At 34.3% G+C, this 27,304-nt stretch overlaps 1 protein-coding gene across 1 annotated transcript in view; it reads left to right on the top strand.

The window, feature by feature from the left end:
* The window catches only part of LOC114658995 (dedicator of cytokinesis protein 4), a 432,716-nt gene that overhangs the window by 239,161 nt on the left and 166,251 nt on the right, over positions 1-27,304 (top strand). The window contains 3 exon segments of the mRNA XM_051928746.1: positions 1,112-1,244; positions 1,963-2,051; positions 21,437-21,562. Coding sequence (XP_051784706.1) covers positions 1,112-1,244; positions 1,963-2,051; positions 21,437-21,562 — 348 coding nt within the window.

Below are 27,304 nucleotides of genomic sequence, written 5' to 3'. Positions count from 1 at the left end.
ATGTTTAAAGAGAGATGCCAAAACAAAGTCTAAAATTTTAAGAGTCATTAAACTGCTGAAGAACCACCATAAGCCAATTGATATTTTTAGGCCTTATTATGGTATGCAATGATATAATGAATGAATTGATAAAGATGGCTAAACTGGGAATACTAGAAACAATTACAGACACAAAATTGTCTTGGACATCTGCAAGCAAAGAAACCTCGATTTTCTTGCTCTCACTTGAGTATTATAAGGAGGAAGAACTTAAGAACTATTCTAAAATATACAACGCCGATCACTTGAAAGCCCAAGGGAGATTTAAGAAACAAATTCAAAGCAATGCACAATAGTTTGTTTGGGAATCACTTATCATATTTTAGGATAAATTATTGTAGATCACTCATACTGTATGTTTCCTCTGCTATATACTGACAGTGTTATTTGCTGTGGCTGGTTAGGTTAGGATAAAACCTTGCTTTATATATTCACTGTAGATCTGAAATGACTGCTGCCTTATTCCCCCAACCTTAGTTCATTAAAATGGTTGCAGCATGCATTTAATTTTCAATCTGATGTAAGCACCAAAGATTATGGATCAAAAAATGGGTATATTTTTCTTCTGATGTTAACAGAAAATGAAACACTTCAGTTTAGCTTCTGTAAAAATGCACCAATTACTCATTCACTCGTATGTAAAAATACCTTAACAAAGGCTTCTTTTGGTATTAATAATGCTTATTAAACATCAGTAGGTGGGTTATTCACCTCTGTGCAGTATGGCATATTGACATGATGGAAAAATTACTTGTTAATATGAAGGATTCACATATCTTCTACTAAATATGTAATATTAAAAAAAATGTGTCTCAGTTAAGCCCCCTCAGCTCACTCCAAAGTGAAGTTTTATTAGTCGGCCATATTGCAGAGATGAATAAACACTTTATTGATGCTCTGAAAATGTTATGAAGATCTGAAAAAGTGTATGTTAAGGTCTTGTTACATAATAGTAAATGAGTCATAGATGTATTTTTGCAGTACCTAAACTAAAGTGTCACCAACTTATAGATTAGGCTCCTCTCATAAGCAATAACAGAAGCATATTGTATGTTGTTGCTTTGTGTGACAGGACGGATGGGAGCAGGTGAAAAGAAGAATGTCAACAATGTGCAGTACAGGCGTCCATTTGGGTGTGCTGTCATCAGTATAGCTGATCTTTTAACGGGTGACTGTAAAGATGATCAAATTTTGAAAGTTTACACGTAAGTTAAAGCTGATTTTCAGACTGAATATATAGTATGATATGGAGAAAATGTTAACTTCATATTTAAGAAAATGTGGCTAATCCAAATGATGTTTTCTCATAGCCAGTAACATTTTAAAGGACTAATATTTAATGTAATTATACAAGTTATTCTGTAGAGACCAATGCAGTTGGTAGGGTAATTCTAATTTGAAAAATGATGTATGGCAAAATACGTTTTGATTAACACACTCTGGTTTAGCCTTAAATGTTACAGGCACACATTCCTCCAACCGTTTTCTTGGAACATCTACCCATCAGTTTTTAATGAGATACCAGAAAGTCATTGGCCACATTGATGTACACACGTAAAACAGTGAAGCATCAGTTAGCCTATTGACAGATCTTTGAAATGTGTAAGCAGAGTAGCATCACACCCATAAATATAGAAATACCAAATAAATTGTACTTTCCTAAATCAGAGACCAGTCAAGAAAAGCATTACCATATGCTGCTCCTCACTGTTTTCATTTTAGGAAAATATGTAGTTTTTTCTCATCTCAATGTTTTCTTATTTCGAACAAACATTTTACCAAATTGTTTAATCTAGAAATGCAAGCACCATTTTTTGATTGTTGAAAGGATTTGTATGTTGATCATTTAAACAAAACTCATTTGTATATGTTGGTGTTTTAGTCAATCTTCAGCATAACTGTTTTTTTTTTTTGTTTCAATAGGTGCAACACAGAAAATGAATGGTATCAAATACATGAGAATATCATCCGAAAACTAAATGCCCGCTACAACCTCACAGGCTCCAACACTGGTAAGTTTAAATGAAAAATCTTTGATGTAGACAGTTGGAAGAATAGTGAATCTTTTAGAATTACCTGGAATACAATCTGCATAAGCTAAAAACACACAAGCAATTTTACTTTTTCTCCTTAGTACTATAAATAGTACATTTGTAAATGTTCACAGTCTAGGTTGGAAAAAGCAAGTGCTTTAACATTTAAAGTACTGGAAGACTAATCCACATTGGCAGTTTGTCAGCAAGGTAAGGTATACTATGCTAACAAATAATACTGAGAGACTCTACAAAAATTCACTGCAACACTACTTTACGTAGTCCTAAATAGAACAGGTAATTGCAAAATCTTAGAAAGTAACTTTAAAACCTCAGCTTTATACAGACATTAGAAACCTGGCTTAGTTTTGTCTTAACTGTAGAGATAATGTTTGCACCTCCTGCCATGATTATTATATCTTTTAAAAGGCCTTGGGATGAAAGGTTATAGATACCGAGATGTCTAGATGTTTTATGGAAAAAAAATCAACAGGACTTATGGTATACAGTATAATGTCACAGTACAACATCTTCTCTGCAAATGACAAAAAGAAATGTCATTGACAACCATTTAATCTCACAATTCACCCGCACAAGATGACCATAGTAGTTTGCTAGTAGCCTGGGTTATCAAGAAAGGATCTAAAACTATCTCTTGTTAATGTCAAGGTAACATGAGTTAACTGTCAGAAAAAGTCACATAGACTTGTGTCTGTATGGAGTATCATGAAAGAAGGTACCTCTGTTCTGAAGAAAATAACATACATGCAAGAGTTAAATGTTTCATATTTTCTTAGTTTAGAATCCTTAAACTTTTTGCTGTAGTGCCAGGTTTCGTATAATATTTGACGTGAACTTTCAAATAACTCCCTTGATAGAAACTGTTAAGCAAAGGTGGCAAGATCATAATAATTTAGGGCTTTTTTGCTGATTCAGAGTCTGAGCAGGTTGTTGCAATTGGATCAGGCATGAACTCTAAAATGGACCAAAAGGTACTCTGACTCAATGTGAGGTCTCCTTTCTAAAAGCTGAAGGCCAAATCTTAAATCTTGTAGCAGGACAATAACCCAGAGCACTCTTATCAAATAAATATTGCTTTTAAAAATGAGTTTTTTGATGGCTGAGACAAACCCCTCTTGAACACAGTGAGGAGGTTTGAAACAAGCTAAAGATCAAGACAAAATTCTTAAACATCACACATTCTATAATAAGAAATGAGTAAAGAAACTGAAAGAAATGCTTTTGTGTAGCTCTTTCAGGTAAAGGGAGTAAGGTGAAGTATTGACATGTATGGTTACCTTATCTTTTCCACTCCAAAAAGTTAATTTCTGTTTGATTTTTGTTGAGTAAACAATTTCAGCATAATGTGTTTCTGTATTATTTGTTGAATTTCGTTACCTTAATCTGCTAATTGTGGTGAAGTAAGAATTGGATTTCCATGTTTTCACATATATTAAAAGAAACACTTTTTAGGGGCTGCGCTGCGTTGTCTTTTTCCATAATATGCAAGTTCAAAGTTACTCCTTGCTCTTGTACACATCTAACCACCAATTCATATTTACACAATCTGCTTTGATCCATAAATGTGAGAAGATGCAGTAGGTCCCCTTTTAGCTAATGTCCTCAGATGGTTCTGCTGCTGATGGAAATGTTTCCAGACAGAAACATAATACTATTGGACATTGTGTTGTGGCAGAATCCTGAGGCAGGCATGTTTCAAATGCTTTAAATGCCCATATCAAAGTTTCCTATTTGCTGTTCAGTTTTGAAAATGGTTATGCCTATTCACATGTAGTCTTGTTGATTTAAGTTATATTCTTATATAATATAGTTACAGTATAACACTAATTCAAGTCTTAGGTACTGTATAATATACTACCTGTATTACCCGACTTCACCTGGGAAATTTTCTAAGTCACTGGGTCTTAGTTATAGTGCCATTGGTGAATTGGATATATGCAACTAAGTAAAATAGTTTTCTGCATACTATACAAAATTTGTATTTTTTTTAACCAAGGGCTAATAATATTAGTTCACTTGAGCTGCTTAATGTTAAACATGCTACATACATTCCTTGGTGGCATTGGTGTGAAAGAGAACTCCATATTAAAGTGGTATTCAGTAAAGTTACAAAGGTAATTTAAAGTTGATTCATTCCAATTTAAAAACTGCTAAAATGCTCAACTCTCCATTAGCATCAAAGCTTAAAATTAGTAAGAAATGGGGGTTTAAATACATTTCTTCCAACAAAAAAACTAAATTTACTAATTACTTTTACTCACTCAAAAGCACCATACTATTCTCTTCTTATCATAGTCTAAAAAATCTTGTGGCAATATGTTCACTGGTGGCTTGGTTCCATGTGTTTTTTTTCTTTTTTATTTCCTGTTTGTTTTCATTTTTTTTTTATTCATAAAGCACTTAACACTGATAGTTGATTGCTATTGAAAACTTGATGATGATATGCAGGTGGAAAACAATGTTGACTTTTTAAAATCGCAAGACTGAGCTGATTTAAAAAAGAAATGTAATGAACTCAGATTTGTTCTCACTTGTGACACATCCTCAGTCTGCTGAAGCAATCAACAGTGCTGTATGATATTTTTTCCCATCCTATCTGTACTTGTTTCACTAAGGGGATACCCTCCTACTGCTCTTCTACTAGTGATTGTTTCAAGGAGGAATGAGGCAATATATATATATATATTGTGGAGTATGGCTGGGGACCCTACCCAGTGGGATGCCTGGAAGGACCTGGAGAGAGATAATACCTCCCCTGGGCCATGAGAGGGCAGCCACCTTGGTTCACATGGTGGCCACAGGATCAGAGCTTAGAAGCTCAACCCTGTTGAGACCCATGGCCACTGCTAGGGGGCGCCCAGAGGATTATAGAGCCTTGGATTGCAGCACTTCCGTTACACCCAGAAGTGCTGCCAGAAGAGATTCCAGGCACACCCGGAGTGCTTCCACCACACCAGGAAGTGCTGCCGGAAGATTATCACGAAGCACCTGGAGCACATCAGGGGTATTATTAAAGATCAGCTGAGCCGGAGTCAGGTGGAAGAGGATGGAGCTTGTGTGTGGAGGAGTGAGGGTGGTAGAAGGAGAAGAAGAGAGAAAGAAGGGACTGAGTATTTTCCTGATTTGAGCATTATGAGGTGCTGCACATTGCAGAAAATTATTAAACATGTGTGTTTTTGAACACTTGGTGTTTGTTTGTCTGTCTGTGTACGGGGGGCTAAATTACCACTATATATATATGTGTGTGGGTGGAGGGAGGGGAGCAAAGCCAATTCCCGGGCCAGGACTACGTATTAGACACTTTGCGGTGGATGTACAATTAAAACAGATTGTTATTTTCATGGGAATTGTTACATATGCATAATAGAACTAACTATTTTACATTACATCGAGTAATTAAACATATTAAAAAATAGTAAAACGTAATCATTTGAAAGTAAATTATGCTTCATGTTGCATTAGAGTTATTCGTTGTGTTATACGATTTCATTGTTTGGATTTGAAATTAACACGCAAATACTTTTTAAACTTACACTTTTACTATAAAACTTCAGTAAAAACAATTTTTTGAATTAGGTTTTCGTCAATATTGCATTGAATTTTGATTCCTTGTTTGGACTTGCATCATGACAATGCAACTTATAACTGCACGTGAGTGAATTTCATTTCTTTCTCTCAAATAAATAAACCAACTTTTTCGAATGTTTGTCTCTGTGATTTGTTAATTGTCTTTGCAAAAGCTATTCTAACAGGAAACTGTTAACATTTTAATATGATTGGCATATCAAGTTCTCCTTTGGTGTCTAATGTTATCCACGGAAGATGTACAACATTACCTTTCTTGGGTACTTCCTTCATTCTACAGTAATTCGGGTGGTGGAAGACCGTACATTTTTAACAGTTGTAGATATTCTTCAGGATATAATAGGATATTGTAAGTTGATGTTTTCATCACCATCACCACCAACTGTTTCAGCATAGCCTATTGATACGCATTTAACCAATTTCCGTGTAACCGATCGACAATTTTTGCATTAATTCATTTGACTTCATCGTTTCTTGGTGCTAGGATTGCCCGTGTACTCATTTCTTCTGTTGATAACCCTTTGGGATGAAATTCTTCAATAAGATTTGGACATAATAAGTCTTTTTTTATTGGGAAATTAAAGTGAGGAAAAAGTAAAAATTTATAAGAGCTAAGAGAGCAGGAACTGTGTCTGTCAAAAGCATTCACACAAATGAGAGGTGAGAGGGCCATGTACATGGTTGAACAAAGTCTAATCTCATGGGACTTATCTCTTTGAAAAAGTCTCGTCTCAGGATTTTCTTTTATAATAGAGAGATATAGGGCGGCACGGTGGCGCAGTGGTAGCACTGCTGCCTTGCAGTTAGGAGACCTGGGTTCGCTTCCCAGGTCCTCCCTGCGTGGAGTGTGCATGTTCTCCCCGTGTCTGCGTGGGTTTCCTCCGGGCAGGTTAGGTGGATTGGCGATTCTAAATTGGCCCTAGTGTGTGCTTGGTGTGTGGGTGTGTTTGTGTGTGTCCTGCGGTGGGTTGGCACCCTGCCTGGGATTGGTTCCTGCCTTGTGCCCTGTGTTGGCTGGGATTGGCTCCAGCAGACCCCCGTGACCCTGTGTTTGGATTAAGCGGGTTGGAAAATGGATGGATGGATAGAGAGATATATGCATATGTATGTGTGTATATATGTGTGTATAGGTACAGTATATTGATATATGTATTAAAATAGATGTCATAGCCAATTTATGGCAGCCTGCTCATTTTCCTCTTTGTTTTTGCTCATTTTTAACAGTGTACTCCATTTTTCATGAATTCAAATTTATGTACAGACTTTAAAATTCAACCATATGTTTTATTGTGTTCATATATTAATATTACTTTATTAGTGAATGGGATGAGATTTATGGCGATTATTTTCTTGTTAAAAATACTAATCAATTCTGTTTTCCCACTTCAATGTTTTCTGCATTTCTCATGCAGAATATTAGTTATCCTAACCTTTCTTCAGTATAAGTATAATAAATGTAATCATTTAATTATCCCCCTATATAATGTATAATATTTTATAATTAAGTATATTAAAAGCTAAACAGATGCTAATCTTAATGTTACATTTTCACATAGAATTTTTTTTTTGAAAATATTTTGTATTTGATCCCTCATAGAACCTGGCAATCCAACAGAGTGCAATATTGTCTGATTTTTATATGCAGTTTATAGTAATAGCATTTCTGACAAAAGAATTACTGTACAAGCATCTGTCTTGATGTTTTTCTTTAATATTGCATTTGTCAGTCTGAAGGAAGTTTTAAGTGCTTGGATCCAGCCAAAATACATTTTATTAAGGGGTCACTCAAGTGTTGAATAAATATTTTATTCTTAGATTCACTTTAATCTGTTTTGGTTCTTTAGGTTCAGAACTTTCCTTTTTAATCAATGTTTAATATCTTAAAGTAATTTGTAGAAATACAAAACAGAGGATTTTGAATTTCTTTAATCTGCTTGAAACCTAAGTAGAAAGTTTTGAAAATGCACATCCTTCCTTTTGTTGCTATTTTTAGTATGCTGTAAGAAGCGATTTATTAATGCTTTGTCATTAGAGCCTGTACCTTGGGACCTAAAATTGTGCAATGGCATTAATTTCTGGAGCCATTCATTTATGGCTTGACATTTGAGAGAATAGTATTTCATTACATTACTTTGTTATGCTAATTAAAGATTTCATATCATATAAATATAGTACTGCTACGTACTTGATTTATATTAAATGTGGATGATGAAATAATGAAATGCTTGAATCCTTGTACATTTTGTATAATTTTGTTCTTTTATGTTTAGTGCAAATAAGTGTATTGTAACAGTTGTATGTTTTAATTAAAGATAATATTTGAATGATTTTGAATTGTAAAGATCAGAGATGCTCTCATTAACCTGGTCTGACAGAGAGCAAGCTTATAATTACAGTAAACTATCTATAGCTAAAAAGCCTCCTAAAAAGATCCCAATTAAACATTTAAATGTGTGACTTGTGCAGAGAGCATAATGCACATGTTAAAAATAGACATGACCTGTTGCAAGTGAAAAACCTTTCTTTAACATCAAATTATACACTGGCATTAGAAAACAACAATGGATTAATGGTAAATGGGAATGATACATTGTCATAGGTGCTGTGTGTGCACCCCCTTTTTCAGTTAACACAATGATATAGGAATCATTGTAAGCCTGAAACAATTGCAAGCTATATTTGTGAAAATATGAACAACAAAATACGCCTTTGAATTAGACAATGTGTCACACTCTGTCAGAAGGACTGCCATTAAGATAGCTGAAAATGAAGAGCCACACAAGATGCAGATTTCAGTACTCAAAACACTGAATCAACAAATCTGCCTAATGACACCAGTGGAAGCATGGACAAGGCTGCGCAATACACAACTTCCGATTGCATGTCTAAATGATTAACTAAAGTAATTTAACATTACTGTCACATTGGAAATGCAAAAATGCCACGCCAGAATATAGCCACAGTGTTTTATAACATGATATATTTATTAATAACAATGCTTATATACTTTAAATTCAGTTTGCTTTTTTATGCCATATAGTGATGTAGTAGTCAAAATAACAGAAAGATATCATAGTAGACAGAAGCACATTTCAGATATGTGAAGCCAAGTGGCTGTGGTGGTCTGCATGCGTGCGTGTGTGTGTGTGTGTGTGTGTCCTCTATTGTCATGCTCATTACAATATGAATCATTAAGCTTCAGTTACATTGTGTTACTGAGCTCCTGAATTGATAACAGCAATTTTACCTTTTCATTTTCTCTCAACGTCAAGTCTTTTCTTCAGTATTTTTTGCTTTCTCCCTGAAACCCCAGTGGTGGTTTAAAACACAGAGACTGGAGGAATTGGGAGCAGGTGTCTTAGGAAGAAGCCCTGTGGTTATTGCTTTTGTATCTCAGGATTTCACTGCCATTCACTACACGCTTTTTAACCGGTTGTCCTCATATGTACAATCTCACTTGAGAATCACGTCTGGCCCCGCTAGACTACTGAGCAGGAGTTATGTTTGCACACTAGGTATTGAGTCAGGATGGCTCAGTATGGACATTCTATTTCACTAAGAGTGCATTTTGTCTCTTCTGTCCTCTCTGGTCATGATTTTCATAAACAAGATATCAAAGTGCAATGGTGGTGTGGAGGGTCTGCAGTTTGGGAAAATGAGGCTTTCATCTTTGCAATTTTAAGATAGTTATAATATTCTCTTGACCTCCAATTCCCATTGCACAACACACAGTTGGGATAGAAATTAGCATCTGCACATCTGATTCCATAAAAGAAAATTCATTTAAATGTCATCCTTCAAAAGAATGTAATTAACAGTACTAGGCTTATAAGAAAATAATTGAATACTTTTCAAATGTCTTTAGAAAAAAGTAAGAATACGATTAAAATGAAAATTTCTGAAAGCTATAACAGAGGAGAACAACAATTTTTAATTGTAATATAGTACTTTTTGGTGTTATATCTTTATTAACCAAACTTAAAATCAAAGCTGATTTGTAAATTCACGCAACATGCTGTAATACATAGTTAAAAGCATCCAAAAAAGATAACTAATTTATAAGAGGAATGCATGCGTTATCAAAATCAGCTTTTTATAATAATTCTATGATACCAAGCCTTACAATAGGTGTACAGGTTTGCAAGAGTATTATAGTCACATACACAAATTTCTCATACAGAGAAATCATTTTTCCATATGCTATTCAACATGCAGCACTTTGCCACTCTCTGGTGCCATGATTAGCAAGTACAGCTACCTTACCTTGAAACTTTTGTCTTCGTTTGCTAAAAAATCTCAGCGCATTTGTCTTACAGTGGAAAAATGTCTTCTGTTCATAGCTGACGTTAAGAAAAAAGAAATAGTCACAATTTAGTAAGCGCTTCATTTCAAAGAGAAAATGGGAACTCTCTACTGTATTAATATATTTCTTGATATTGTTTCAAATAATCATATTATATACATTGTTTTCATGTCAGGTGAGTAAGCACAAGCCTCCATTTTGAGGATCTAGGACTGAAATTAGAAATGATGTTAATAAAGTTTTCACAGCACTCTAAAGGCTCTTCAGCTTGTTGTTTCTTTTGCTCTGCTGAGATTTCTGGTGTCATTCCCACACCATTGGGCACAACTGCACCCCCACCCTGAGATGTCATTTTAACAGCTTTAAACAAAACTCTTGCAGTCAAAGCTTTATGCACCTCGTGACACCATAATTTCAATTCACACACGCATTGTTCACCTGCTGCCTCTTGAAATGAATGGCCACTAATATGGCCACATGCAATTGGTAAATCTCTGGTTATTTCCTTACTAGGCTTCACTATAGATTGCTTGTGTGTCTACTAAAGTATAGGGAAGTGTCTCATTAATTGTATGAACTATTTTTAGTAAATGGTTTTACTTTGAAAGGGAAGAGTTCAACTAGTGGAATTGCGCTGATCAATTAAGATTCAAAGTTGAAATAAGTTTATTGTTATTATTTTTTGTTATTTTAAAAAGCTAGATAAATTGACTGCACATGTTAAACAACAGTAGTTATTTACTAGTGGTAATTAGTTTGAGTCTGTATTCTTTTGGGAGGTCATGCCAAAAGTATTTCTGCTGGAATCAATTTGACTTGATCTCTGGAATATTGTGTGCGTTCTGGTCACCATGGTATTAGAAAGACATACAGTTAAGTTAGGTCCATAAATATTTGGACAGAGACAACTTTTTCCTAATTTTGGTTCTGTACATTACCACAATGAATTTTAAATGAAACAACTCAGATGCAGTTGAAGTGCAGACTTTCAGCTTTAATTCAGTGGAGTGAACAAAACGATTGCATAAAAATGTGAGGCAACTCCACCATTTTTTTAACACAATCCCTTCATTTCAGGGGCTCAACAGTAATTGGACAAATTAAATAACTGGAAATAAAATGTTCATTTCTAATACTTGGTTGAAAACCCTTTGCTAGCAATGACAGCATGAAGTCTTGAACTCATGGACATCACCAGAAGCTGGGTTTCCTCCTTTTTAATGCTCTGCCAGGCATTTACGGCAGCGCCTTTCAGTTGCTGTTTGTTTGTGGGCCTTTCTGTTCGAAGTTTAGTCTTCAACAAGTGAAATGCATGCTCAATTGGGTTAAGATCAGGTGACTGACTTGGCCATTTAAGAATTTTCCACTTCTTTGCTTTAATAAACTCCTGGGTTGCTTTGGCTGTATGTTTTGGGTCATTGTCCATCTGTATCATGAAACGCCGCCCAATCAATTTCACTGCATTTAGCTGTCCAATTATTTTGAGCCCCTGAAATGAAGGGATTGTGTTAAAAAAATGCTTTAGCTGCTTCACATTTTTATGCAATCGTTTTGTTCACCCCACTAAATTAAAGCTGAAAGTCTGCACTTCAACTGCATCTGAGTTGTTTCATTTAAAATTCATTGTGGTAATGTACAGAACCAAAATTAGATAAAAAGTTGTCTCTGTCCAAATATTTATGGACCTAACTGTAGCAGCACTTGAAGCTGTGCAGAGGAAAGAGAGCAACGAAGTGCATCCCAGGGCTTAAGGACATTTTCTACTCTGACAGACTCAGAGGATTAAACCTTTTTAGCCTCAAGCAGAGGAGACTCCGTGGAGACCTTATCCAGTTATTTAAAATCCTCAAAGGCATTGATAGAGTAGATCTAGCAACATTCTTTCAGTTAAAGGATGAATCACATACTCAAGGACATTCAGTGGAAATTAAGGGGAAGTGCAATTAAAACCGAGACATGTAGTTGAAGGAGAAACCTTGACAACCTTTAAGAAGAATCTGGATGAGATATTGGGACTGCTTAGCTATTAGCTAAACAAATGGGATTGATGGACTAAATGGTCTCCTCTTGTTTGTCAAATTTCTAATGTTCCTGACCTTCATAACATAGAAAAGCAAAACAAAAATTCCTCATCATAATTTCCTATATAATAAATGATCGGCCTGGTACCCTATGTAGGTGTTGTCGCTACTTTGCATTCAATGACTGATGGGAAAGGCTCCAGCTACCCTGTAATCCTGCCCTGGATAAGTGGGATAGGAAAATGGATGGATAAATGAACAGCTAAAATCACATTCAGGAAATATTTGTGTAAGATATTTTCCTTTTGACCTTTTTCCAGTTGTCGCTCTTATGTTGCTCAAGTCATGATCAGCATTTACATTATTCAGTAGTATACCCAAGAGCCCTTCTGCAGAGATGCTTTCCATGTTTCATTGATCGTATGGCTAATTTGTTGATATGCTTTACAGGTGTCAATACATGACTCTTAACTTCCCATCTCCAAACTTTACTTGTGCTGCTTTCTGTTTTTTTTTTGATTGCCCACAGTACTGTACTGATGTTTCTTCTTATGTTTTCATATGCTTTATTATAGAATAATTTTCTTTTTTCTCTTATATCTGATTTATTAATCGTCAGTATCCTTCTATTTTATTTTTACATTTTTTGTATGTGAGATTGAAGACTAATTGATTAAGAATTTTTAAAGATAGCTCATGAAGCATAAAAGGTTGATAAATATTAATATTCAAATATATATATTTATACACACACACACATATTTATTTTTAAACATGATAGTAAGAAACAATCCAGTGATCCTTGTGATCCAGTTAAAATAATGTGTATTTCTGCATTTAGTGTACCTGAACATTGGACATGATTTTCACTGAATTCCTAATTATTGATAAAGAAAAGAAAATTTAAGATTTGCAATAGTGATCCAATGTTATCAGTAAAGTGTGGGGATTCCAACAGTATGTAGCAGCTGTATTATGAGCTGCTTTTATGGTTTTATGGTTCTTTTATCAGTATAATACATTTAGTGCATTTCCCTGTTAAACAAAATGTAGACTTTGATTGTCACCATCAGAGCCTGTTCATTACAACATTGGTTTGAGGAAGTGAAATTAGTCCATGATTAAAAGAGATTACTGATGACCTACAATGTAAATAAATAAATGTTTTTCAGGAAAGGGAACTGGAACTCATCTCAGTGATCATTATGTAGTTATACTTAGTTCATGGGCAAAGCATAATGTGCTTGAGGGGGCCACTTAGGAAACCCACAGTAAACACTAGGGGCAAAAGGTACACTACAAGGAATGGCAAGAATGACTCTGCATTTATGGATTTATCTTTCCAGCAAGAGTGTTGCATTCTATCTAAAGTCTACTGGTTATGTCGAAGGTTGTTGGAAGAGTGTTTTGTTGATAAGCCAGAGATCGATGGAATTTTTGTAATAATTTAAAAACATTTTGTAATAAAAAAATTCTTCATGACAGCAAGGTAACCTCATCTTCACTTTGGTGAAGCAGTTCTGTGACTGAGAAAATGCTCCCAAGCTTTCATAACGCTATGTGCATTTGGCCAGTAGATAGAGGAAACATTTTGTTGATATCATAGCTACTGAAAGAGACTCCCTCGTCAGTTTTTAAATCTTGAGATTTACATTGACAGTTCATCATTGCTTTTAATAAAACTTGAAAAGTAGGTAAGACATAGACTCGGCTTCCCTGTTATTAGGAAAATGAAATCACATTTTAGGTCAAATTAATAGAGGAATATTATTCCTGTAATTTCAATTAGTTCAGACTTTTTTCCTCCCAACGCTGTTTAATCTATACATATTAATAAAAGGCAAAGCCCTCACTGACTCACTGACTGACTGACTGACTGACTGATTGACTGACTGACTGACTGACTGACTCACTCATCACTAATTCTCGAACTTCCCGTGTAGGTGGAAGGCTGAAATTTGGCAGGCTCATTCCTTACAGCTTACTTACAAAAGTTAGGCAGGTTTCATTTCGAAATTCTACGCGTAATGGTCATAACTGGAACATATTTTTTGTCCATACACTGTAATGGAGGAGGCGGAGTCACGTATCGCGTCATCACGCCTCCTACGTAATCACGTGAACTAAAAACAAGGAAGAGATTTACAGCACGAGTCAAACGCGGGAACGAAGGTAAATGACGTTAATTTTTGACTGTCTTTTAATACTGTGTAAGCATACATATTAACACATGTGCAATTAAACGTGTGCATTTACGGGGTGATTTCTCAGGCTTAAAAGCTCGCCTTTTATCAAACGCGGGAACAAAGGTAACTGACGTTGTTCACTGTCTTTTAATACTGTGTAACCATACATATTAACACATGTGCAATTAAACGTGTGCATTTACGGGGTGATTTCTCAGGCTTAAAAGCTCGCCTTTTACTAAAAAGGTAAATGCAAAACTATTTTCAATCAGTTTAATGAAACGCTCCCGTTAAGGATTGCAATAACATATTCGCGAGATAAAAGAACGAAGTAGGGGGAAATGACGGAAGAGCCGCAAACAGCGAAGAGCAAAAAATTAATTAAATAATTGAGAAAGGAGCGAGTGAAGCATACAAGCATGTTCATAAGGGAAACAAAGCACGGTGTAAAACGTAAGTTTAAATTAAGTTTATAGAAACGCTCCCGCTGCGGATTGTAATAACATATTCGCGAGATAAAAGTTTAATGAGAAGACACGAGGTATAAACGAACCACACGCCGTGGCGCAACGTTAGGGGCAACAGTTTCAACCATTCTATGATCTGCTTCTCGCAACTGAAAGACGGCACATGGCGGATGTTAGCCGACTTGCTGACCGCAACATTAGGGGCTTCAACTCTGGCGCTGACGCCACATCTCAGTGCCAACACTTTGCAGACTCTACTTAAAAGACACGCCCTCCTCACTGGACAGTTAAAAAGACCAATCAAACTAACGATGACATCAAGTATTACCCAATCAAAAGTAGGAAAGGAGGCATCTTCATAAAATGCGTGTGGGATGATTTGCATGAGACGCTGCTTTAAAAAAAATGATAAAAAAAATCCGGGACAAATCCCGTCCAGTATTGATTCAAAACGGGACGCGCAATTTCATTCTCAAATGCGGCACGATTCCATATTTTAAAGGACGGGTGGCAACCCTACAGTGCCAGGTAACCACCCATACAATCAGATTGTGATTCAGACTAGGAATGCAATGAATGTAATTACCCCGATCTACATACAAGGCGAAAGTCTTGCAACATTCAAAGATGATGGTTTGGGATAAGTACACCATACAACATAAAAGAGCTTATGAAGCCTTGAACCGAAAAAAGCAACATCTCAGAGATCGTAAAAAAAAAAAAGGAGGTAATGTCGTTTTACTCGCTGTAGATTTTAGTCAAACATTACCAGTTATTCCACGAGGGAGACCAGCAGATGAACTCAACGCGTGTTTAAAATCCATGCTTCTCCCACGCTCGGTTATATGTCGCGTGTTCTCGGGTAGGTACACCAAAAAATGTATACATGTAAGCATGTAATGGGCAAACAAAAAATGAGGTATACCCGAAGGCACTGCAGTAGTACTTAATCTAACTTTACTTCTTAAATGTTAATGTTTTACTGTTTAATAATTTATACGCTTCTTATATGTTGTTCAAATTCTTTTATCAAAATACCAGTGACAGCGCAATGCACGATAACATGGAGTGAATACACCATACGCATCCGCCCACAGCCGCCCTGGTGTGCGCAGATAGGAGTTGATTCTACAATAAAATAAAATAAACATAAAAAGAGTAATACAATCATCACCCATAAAGCGGATAGCAGACGTGACGTACTATATGTGTACCAGATTTCAAGTCAATAGGTGAAACGGTTTGCGAGCTACAGGTGATTTAAAATCCTGGACAGACACACAAATTGCCACGGTAGCAAATTACAGAAGAAGATTTTAGTGTTTAATAATTTATATTTATATGAAATGTGCTTCTTATATATTACTTCATATTCTCATATGATAATGATGTTAATATTTATATTGATTTCTATGTTATTGAAACTGCATGTATGTGTGTATATGTATGTATATATATATATATATACTAGCAAAATACCCGCGCTTCGCAGCAGAGAAGTAGTGTGTTAAAGAGGTTATGAAAAAAAAAGGAAACATTTTAAAAATAACGTAACATGATTGTCAATGTAATTGTGTTGTCATTGTTATAAGTGTTGCTGTCTTTTATATATATATATATATATATATATATATATATATATAATATACACACACACATAAACATTTATATATATATACATATATATACATATCTACATATACACATATCTACATATATATACACACATACATAAACACACACATAAGACTTATTGACTGAAACAGGCTTTCACGAAAAAAGTTAGGGCTTTGCTACACCCTCCACAAGTTAAGCAAGTAAAAATAAAATATATATTTCTGTTTTATTTAAACCTTTTAAGTTCATATGCATAGCCCCATTTGGCTGTTTAATTTTTTTTTTCTTTCTTCAGTAATATTTAATCTCCTTAAAGAAAAAGAACATATCCATTTTACTTTTTTTGTATCTCTGTAGTAATATTTTAGTGTAAAAGAATAACCAGTATTTAAACCTTTTATGTTACTTTATACATTTATTTTACACAATGTTGAAAAATTAATAAGAAAGCTACATATTTTGGCTGCTGCTGCTTTCATTTTCAATGAAATGAAAAAAGCTCTCCAAGAGAAAACGTCAATGAAGAAGAAACAGTTTGCACTATCTAAAAAGGAGAAACCCTCATTTATAAAAGTTTGCTGCAGATGACTTAACTGAAAATAAATGAATAGTTCCTATGTGTATAATACATATTTATCTATTTGACTTATGCCTTTATTCCACCAACTTACAACATCTGAAGTACAATTTGTTACATTACTTTTGTTTTTTGCAGCACAGGCAAGTGAAGTGACTTCCTCAGGGTCACACAGTGGTGTCAGTACCAGGATTTGAACTGACAAGCTCCGGGTTTACTGAAATATTACTGAAGAAAGAAAAAACACGAAAATGGGCAAATAGGGCTATGCATACAAATGTCCATCCATCCATTATCCAACCTGCCATATCCTAAATACAGGAGCCAATAAGTAGATATGTATATATACAGTATATATATATATATATATATATATATATATATATATATATGTGAATGTATGTATGTATATATCTATGTCTATATATATATATATATATATATATGTAGATATATAAATTTGTATATGTATATATATGTTTATGTGGATGTGTATATACGTATGTATATGTAGATATGTATATATATATGTATATGTATATATATGTTTATGTGTGTGTGTGTGCATATTATATATATAAAAGACAGCAACACTCATAACAATGACAACACAATTACATTGACAATCATGTTACGTTATTTTTAAAATGTTTCCTTTTCTTTTTCATAACCTCTTTAACACACTACTTCTCCGCTGCGAAGCGCGGGTATTTTGCTATTTATCTGTTTATATAAAGGAGAGTTGGGATCCGAGAGACTGTGTTTGTGTGTTTGTGGAGGGATGGAGAGTTAAGGCAGGTGTTGGAGTCACGTGATCATCTCCCCTCCCATTCACCTCATTTCATTCAATTCATTTCGCTCGAGCTGAGCTCCGCAGTTGGCGCGGTCTTGCTGTTCTTGATTTGCTTTTCACATGGCCAAGTATACGTTGCATGCTCAAGAGTAAGCTCAGTGCACAACTTGGTCATATTACAACCGGAGGGGCGAACTGACAACATGGTATACAAAGAGATCCTTAACAAATAATTATTGGTATAATTTCCCTCAGTTTATTATATAAAATTTTAAAGCAGTACTTCGCCGCTGCGAAGCGCGGGTATTTTGCTCTATATATATGTGTGTGAATGTATGTATGTATATATGTATGTCTATATTTATATCTATATCTATATATATATATATATATATATATATATATATATATATATATATATATATATATATATATATATATGTGTAGATATGTAAATTTGTATATGTGTATGTATATATATATATATTATATATATATATATGTATATGTATATATATATATATATATATATATATATATATATATATATATGTATATGTATATATATATATATATATATGTATATATATATATATATATATATATATATATATGTATATGTGGATGTGTATATGTATATATATGTATATGTAGATATGTGTATATGTAGATATGTATATATGTAGATATGTATATATATGTATATATGTTTATGTATATATATGGTTACATAACCTCTTTAACACACTACTTCTCCGCTGCAAAGCGCGGGTATTTTGCTATATATATATATATATAAAAGACAGCAACACTTATAACAATGACAACACAATTACATTGACAATCATGTTACGTTATTTTTAAAATGTTTCCTTTTTTTTTTCATAACCTCTTTAACACACTACTTCTCCGCTGTGAAGCGCGGGTATTTTGCTAGTTTTTATTTATAAAATTCAGGGTAGTATGATGACACATTTTTTTTAGAGTTGCTGTTATGCAGATGTAGAGTCCTGGGTCCTAGATGACAAACTGATATTTGTGTTAAGTTGATTGGCAACTATAAAATTGGTCCATTGTGAGTTGGTATGCATATTTGTGTGTGCATATGCCCAATGATGGAATGGTGCCCTGTTCAGGATTGATTCTACCTCTGAAATCCTGAACTGGGTTGAGTGACTTTGATAGTGAATGTTGTATTGAAGTGACAGTTTGTTAACATTGTTACAGCAGTGGTTAGTTCTACTGCCTCACAACTCCACATGGATTTTAATTCTCGGCTCGTCACAATATATGCAGGGCTTGCATTTTCTCCACATGACCATTTACATTCTTTTTTAGTTTTTCCAATTTCCTTTCACATGCAAAGGGCATTTGTGTTAGGTTAAGCGGCAAGTTGTAAGTATTCTGATGTAAATGAGTATGGACGTGTGCTTAATTGTGTCCTGTGATGAGCTTATCTATTTTGGACTGATTTCTACCCTGCACCCAATACTGCTGGAATTAATGATGGGTGATTCATGAATGATTTGTTCTTTCTGAACAACTCTTTTTCGGTGAATTATATGAATTGTTTCATAAGGGTGAACATATCAGTTCAGTGGAGCTTTACAGAACTAGTGGTAATGCACATGTGTGACGTCATCGCCTTTAGTTTTGCTGCTACTGATGGTGGATGTGTAAAGCAACATCCAACTACCTTGATTGAGTCTCCACTGAATGAGTCACTACCTGGGAATCAGTTTAACGATACTAGTTCATTTGATTTGTGAATAAATCATTGCAAGTTGCACAATTCTCATTAACTTGTGAGTCTGTATTTAACATCTTATTTTAGTTATGCATTTTAAATGTGTCTTCATGCTTTAGATAATTAATTAAATATAAATTAGCAAGCTGTAATATTAATTTTATATTTATATACACACATACATACATATATGCAAAACTTATAAACAAATTATTCAGTTATATATTAGTGATGCGATCAGAGGGTGACAAGGAACTACATTGTAAGCTATCCCTAAAATTTCAACAAACAAATCAATTCACTTCGGTTCTAAGGAAGGGCGGTCTTTGGTCCTGTACTCTTGCCTGCTCAAAAGCTAACCATCTCCTGAAGGTACAGCTCACATGTCCTTCTCTCCCAGCTTATTTTGGCGTGTCTTGCCCAACCTTTGTTACATGTGACACTTCCAGTATAACGCAAGGAGCAGTGCTTTCCAAGCTAACAAATGGCACTGAACAACCCATTGCCTTCACCTTCCAAGCTCTAAGTCCATCTGAAAAAAGTATGCTGTGGGTGAGCATGAAGCTCTAGCTTGTGTCTGGGCTTGTGAACACAGCATATGTTTATTTATAGGCAGGCATTCATGTTACACACTGACTATCAGGCACTCACAGAATCTCAACTACCTATGGGACTATGTCATTGACTTTTAACTTTTTATAATAAGAATGATCCCTTCTAGTTATTTAAAAGAAGAAAAAAACAAATTGTTGTTTTCTTGTTCCTGGGTGGCGGTGGTGATTGAAGACCATGTTTCATGCTGTCTTTTACCTGCATTGCTGAAGCTTCTGCTTTTTTAAAATGAGAGCTACCATGTCAAATAAAGAGTTGTTTCATGTCTTCATTTTGCCATTATAACACATTCAAAATTGGTTAAAGAACATTGATGAATAAGTGGATAATATATAATAATTCTTCATATTCTTCATTTTACCCTGTGAATTAAAAAGTTACATCCTATATTGTATCTATTTATCTATCAGTTCACAATAATTTCTCTGTATAATTTTATTATTACCGGTATTGTTATTATTATTATTATTTTGAATGTATAAAAGTCTTTTTTTCTCATTAATTATTTGTGGAGAATTTTTCTGTTATGTTTATGCTTTTCAGCTTTTTAAATGGAATTCACATACCCCAGAAGACATTTTTAACATTATGTGGGTTGAGGAAAAAATGTTTTTTATGCAAATTACACATAGCTCTGTATCAGTTAGTCAATTTTGTCTTGGAGGAAAAATCATTGACCTTTCATTTGCCTTCGCATTCTAGAAAAGAGCAGTTGTTTATTGAAAGTATTCTTTTTTGAAGGCAGTAGATGGTCTTCGATCAAAACACTATGTATTTTGTAATAATGTTTTGAAATCACAAACACATTTCAAAGAAGAAGTTTTAATTATCTGGTTGCTGAATATGTTAAAATGATAAATAAACCATTCTTTGATATTTACTGGGGGTTTTTTTCCTGTTCAAAATTTATTTTTGTCTTAAATATATAAATATTGTTTTCTGTGTGAAATAATTTTAATATATTTCAATATCAATATAAAATGACTGTAATAGTGTTACCAACATCTTCACTACATGATAGGGCAGAAAATATTTTGGTGCTATGTTGCAACTTTACTGGTATAATCACAGAAATGTTATCTTCGCATAACTTATGATGTAATATAAAATGTAATAATATTTTGAAAAAAAATACATGTAGGGAATAAGAATTTTTTGCTTTTGCTTCTGAAACAATAGTACCCTTAAATCAAACTTTCTACTTTCCCCTTCTTTAGTAAGTTAGTAACTTTACTGTTTTTACAGTTCCTGAAGTAGTCCTTTTTTCCAGTTTCCATCTGTGCTCCTGTGCTCATGTTAAAAGGGTTATTTCAAAGTTAAAAACTGCCAAGAACGTTTCATTTCTTATTTTGAAAGTTACATTTTTGTACAATGCATTCTTCTTAGTTTTGCATAAATTAAATGGGTCACCATTTTGTGTTTGATTTTGGTTTAGGCCTAGCTGTTTCTCTCCAGCTTTTCCATGGAGATCTTGAGCAGATAAGAAGAGAGTACATGGTGCTATTTACCCGTGGGGTTGCTATCACAAAAAAATTGGGCTTTTCAGACATCATCATGCCGGGTGAGTGGTTTTCACAATAATTTGAAAGTTACTGTGTATATATGACAAAAGTTAATAAAACAATATACTCTCTTGTTTGCATATTTAAAACTCTTACTATACAAATGGGTATTGAATGGACATTCTAAACAGAAACCCCCTTTTAATTCAAACATCCATCCATCCATCCATTATCCAACCCGCTGAATCCGAACACAGGTTCACGGGGGTCCGCTGGAGCCAATCCCAGCCAACACAGGGCACAAGGCAGGAACCAATCCCGGGCAGGGTGCCAACCCACCGCAGTTAATTCAAACAGCTTTTCTTTATTTTTTGTCTGATTCCTGAGAATGTGTCCAAGTTTAAGGAGAAAAGAAGGGAAAAATGTCACTTGTCTCTTATTTTCATTGCACGTATTCATTTTTGATCATTCCTACACCACAACAAATGCTGTTTAAAAGCTTTGATATCAGAAAATGGAAATATAGACTAGGTATCTCTGTTTTGGTTAAATGTAGCATCCTTACTGTACAGTAAGTGTCATGTTCTATTGACACTTAACAAGACTGCCCTTTTTCATTGATACTTTTTGCTATTGCAAATGATCCATTAATGCAACCAACTATAGATTCAGGGAAGGAAAGACTTGAACAAGCAACTTTCTTCTGCACTGACAACAAACCTCTTTATTTATCGGATCCCGAGCCCTCATATTGATATTAGCTAAATGGAATGAGTGACTTCATTAAGATCCTTCAGATTAAGGTCATTTTGCACTTTGCTATATTTATTCTGAAAAGTGTGTACATTGTTTTAAATCTGAACATTTCCCTTTCACTCTTTTTGTTAGCTTAGATGTCTAGGTGTTATCATAATGCTGCAGTTTCAAGATTTCTTAACATGAAATATAAACAGTTGTGATTGTTTTCTGTAATTTGTTGTTTTTCTCTGTTTTCTCTGACACCTCAGTGGTTGTGTATTTTGTCAATGCTGGAGGCAATGCACAGCTTGTAACATCAACTAGGGGACCAAGATCGAAAAAATGGCCATTACTCTACTCTTCAGTATCCTGTCATCATCATTGTATCACATACAAATAGTTTAGATAATGTCACAAAATTAAAATAAAGTACTTGGAAATATTAAATAATTTAGAATCTGTCATGAGTTAAGTCAGGTGTATGAGGACATTTTGGTATAATTATTGCTTTAAAAATAGCTTTACAAAATGTACCTGTATATTATAGCCACAAAATACATACACAACAACTGAAGTATAGCTCAAAATCTGAAATACTTTTTATAAATTTCTTTTAATCGTGATAATCTTTCACATAAGTTCATTATACTTTTAATATACCATCATATTTTATGTCAGCCTTGCACATCACCTTATTTAACATGTATGTCTGAAGAACACTGAAAAGCCAGAATCAATTAACTTGTCACAAGCAAATTAGAATCTTCATCCAGTAATATCTTGTTTTTGAATCCTGAATGTAAAGTGAATGGCTTTTGGGAAAATTCATAGCAACAAATTTTGTAACATTTAGCATCAGATGATGGTGATTAGCAGACCACTTGGTATTACAAATTAAAGTCTGACCGTGATGATTCTTCTTGGCTGCTCCCTCATGGTTATTTTTCATTTTTCTGGTCTTCTAATCACTCTTGTCAATTAAATGAGCAGGTAGGAGTGGTCAATAAACCGCTGGATCTTGTGTACCCAGAATGAGGTATGGATCCACCTGATTGGTGAGTCGGTGCTGTCTCCAGCCCACCTCTACTCTGTTCTTGATTAAGCAGAGTTGACACTATATGTTTGTTTAAAGCAGGTGATCAGGAGCAGGAAGAGAGGATAGGAAAAAGCCATGTCTTGCCCTGTGTTTGTCAAGTGGCTGGCTGCATGAGTGAGTGTGAAAGAAGCTGGAATTTTATTAGTTCAAGCTATAGAGATGAATACCTCCTATCTAATCAATTTGAGCGTTTTGACAGGTATGCGATTTGGATGTGTGCACAATTAATTGTTAAAACATTTGTTAAAAAGCATACTTTAGCCAGAAAACTATATATAAATATATTATTATCTGAACATATTGAACCTCCTAGCATTTTCAATTATACCATGATAATAATTATAATAATAATTCTTTACATTTATAGAGCACTTTTCTCACTACTCAAATAATATGATTTTTTGGCCATACTGCCCAGTCAAACAAGTTTGTATTTCTCTGTGCTCACAATATCTGATATCTGAAAAGCTAAAGTGCATTTTAAGATATTTGAAATTAATTCTGAGATATACCCTTAAAGAAACTATATTAAAAGGTATCACATAGATTAAAGGGTTAATGTCGAAACTGTACTAGTGTTTTGTTTTTACAGCAATACATTCCTGTAGAATCTGAGTTAATTGCGTTGAGTGGGATATTTTCAAACAATGCGACGATATATGTTAAGTTCATTCATAATTTTACCTTATGTTGTTTTGTATTTTCTCATATTTATGACTTTCACTCCACTTATATTGCCAAAATGTGCCAAAAATTTGATCCTAGCACCAAAGATGTTTTCAAGAGCCTGCTTGCATTATTCTTTAATCACTCCCTTTTGAGCAGTGCCAAATGGGGTATCATTGCCTTGTAAATATATTAAGAAATAAACAATACATGTAAAGCCTATTCTTTGACACCAAGTGTACTGTATATATGGTATATAGGTGACTGTTCTTTCAAAGCCGTTAAAGTTTGGCGGCTTATTTTTTTCTTCTTGTCGTGTAGCTTTTTTTAACCTTTTCTCAAATGGGTATGAGGTCTGTTGTATCAAAATCTGGCAGGCTTATTGTTTAATCTGCTCTCTTTTATACAACTCTGAGCCAACAGCAGGAAGCCTGATTTTTGTCCACATGTCAGAACTCTGTCACAACTGCTCATGTACCTATGGGGCATCTTGTCAGTTGCAAGGGATTCTGCTGTGAGTCTAATGAATGGTGGCATGGCTGATTTCTGGAGCTATTCCCTGAGGTGTGCCTGAGTGATTCAATGCAGTCTATGGGCCTTACTGCAGCTGGTTGAAGTACCATCTGGGCCTAAAATATCTTATAATGCAGACTTGCTTCTCTGTTGCATGAATGTTTTACAAGCAGCCATGATATCTGGAATGAAACACTAAACCAATAGTCAAAAATAATTAAAGTATTCATGATCTCTATAATACTGACATGCTATAAGATTCTAAGTTTAATAATTTCATTCTGGTTTGTGAAAGATATATGCATTTCCAGTGTTTTAGTGATATCCAATTATGAAGATATCGTATGATGATAATTGGTATGTGCAGGGGCAAATAGCAAGGTTTATAGTTAAGAGCTTTAATGGGATGTCTTTATTTCCTTTCTTCTTCCATTACCTTAAAGTAAATATATTCATGACTTATTATTGAAGTTGAAAGTTAGTATCGTGCTTGATTCTGCTTTTGCAAAACTGACCTTTTTATGCACAGTGTTTTGCAATCAAAACAAAGTAAAAAAATGTTCTTGTTTTTAAACATAAAAAAAGGATTTTGTAATTTATATAGGTGCACTCTGCACTATAGAAGAGTGGGTACCATTACATTATTTTATAACATGAAGCCTTAAGTAATGTACCACCTTAATTAAATTAGTACTATGGCTAGCTGAAAAACCTGACTGGTACATTTTTATAATAGAATTTTTTATATAGAATAATGACGTTCATTTCCTCTAAAGCACTTCCACAGCTTTTAAATATAACTGTAATGCCAAACACTCAAGATGTTCCTATAACTTTACTTAGGGAAACTCCACACATAACTATTAATCTAAGAGTAGTATATATCATTTGTAATGAATTAGACTTCAAAATTAAAAGCATCAACATCTTCTCAAAGTATCATGTGTTTTTACCTAATAGAGAAGTTTATATAACTTTTCTCAGAAATGACAGGCTTCTAATGTCTGGTCACTATTCAAAGAGTGGATGTAGAGGTGGTGCACTCCTACATGTACTTGGGGGTCAACATCAGTGACAGGTTGGATTGGTCTTGTAACACAAATGAACTACATAAGAAAGGGCAGAGCAGGCTGTTTCTTTTTTAGGAGACTGTGTCTCTTTTAATGTGGGTACTGATATCCTTCACATCTTCTTCAACTCTGTCATAGCCAGTTTAATTTTCTACGCTGTGGTGTACTGGGCTGGTAATAACTCTTCAAGAGAGGCCCACCAAGTTCAACAAACTTGTTAAAAGGGCATGTTCAATTATAGGACACACTCTGAACTCCCAGGAGGTGGTAGCAAATGTGAGAATCAAACCAAAACTAAGTGCCATTATGAACAATACTGCACATCCTCTCTCTAACAAACTAACACTGAGTACTTTCAGCCAATGAATTATTCAGTAGAAGTGTCTCAAGGGACACTGCTGGGGCTCCTTTATACCAACAGCAATACACTTGCATAATGCCTCACTGTGACTGTGACAGCCAAAGCAGAAGTTGTCTTTCTTTTTAGTCATTCTGAAGTGTGTTCAAACCATAGTGTGTGCTTATATATTTATTATTAATCTATATATTTATGTATTTTTTTATTTAAATAGCTTCTGTAAAAATCCAAATTTCCTCCTGTGGATAAATAAAGAAGGCAAGAAAATATCTATCTATCTATCTATCTATCTATCTATCTATCTATCTATCTATCTATCTATCTATCTATCTATCTATCTATCTATCTATCTATCTATCTATCTATCTATCTATCGTATCTGTCTGTCTGTCATGTTATTTGATCATATACATCCTGTACAAGCAGATATCACATGGTAATTATGATAGACAACTTCAAGTTGAATACAAATATAATTTCACATTAACTGTATCATGTACGAAACTGGCAAAACAAAGCCGCTTGTGGATCAACCAAAATACCTTCCTTAATCTTGGCATCAGTTATTTATGGAAACATCTACCTCAGTCATTCTTCACCTTCCTCATTGATTGCTTTCACAATTTTTCATCAGTCCAACTTTTATATGAGGAGGAGGCAAAAATATCTGTATTGGGTTGACAAGTGGTTTATATACCACACTTTGATGCCCAGGAACCAAATGCTTATGGAGAGTCCTGATCTTTTTAATGTAATGAGATTCTTTAGCCCGTCTGTCCTATTCATAAATATAATAACAGGACTTGGTATATACAAGCTTCATTCCTAGTGACAGTGCCACTACTTTTAGATCACCAGAAATATTCCATTTGTAATTGTTGTACTGTATATATATATATATATATATATATATATATATATATATACTTAATATATCAGAGGAAATCAAGCAAATACATGTTTGCAACAAAACAGTATGTGACAGGAAAATTTAAAGGTGATTTTTGTGATCAGCAGGCCAAAATCCATAAGATACAGCCAAAAGTGTTCAGGAAGCAAAATCATCATTCTCCACTTCTATCCACATTACCTATGCAATATTCTAGGCAGATAATATATACAAATAATGAAACAACAAAGAGAGGAATTTCAAAACTAATATTTGGCTAATAGAAGTAAATAAGAGTGGAAAGATGTTTCAGATTGTATGGATAAAAATGTTTTGATGTTTCCTACACCTATGAAATCATTGAATAGCTTGGGACTAAGACTTGAGTAAATATCAGCTTTACTTTTCAAATTTGTGGTAGAATTAAACTTAAAGGCATAAATGAAAAGCACTTTATTTTTATTCAGGTTG

Source organism: Erpetoichthys calabaricus, chromosome 1, assembly GCF_900747795.2.
Source record: "Erpetoichthys calabaricus chromosome 1, fErpCal1.3, whole genome shotgun sequence".
In the NCBI taxonomy this organism is placed as follows: domain Eukaryota; kingdom Metazoa; phylum Chordata; class Cladistia; order Polypteriformes; family Polypteridae; genus Erpetoichthys; species Erpetoichthys calabaricus.
The sequence above is the reverse complement of the archived record's forward strand: the minus strand, read 5'-3'. Positions and strand labels throughout refer to the sequence as shown.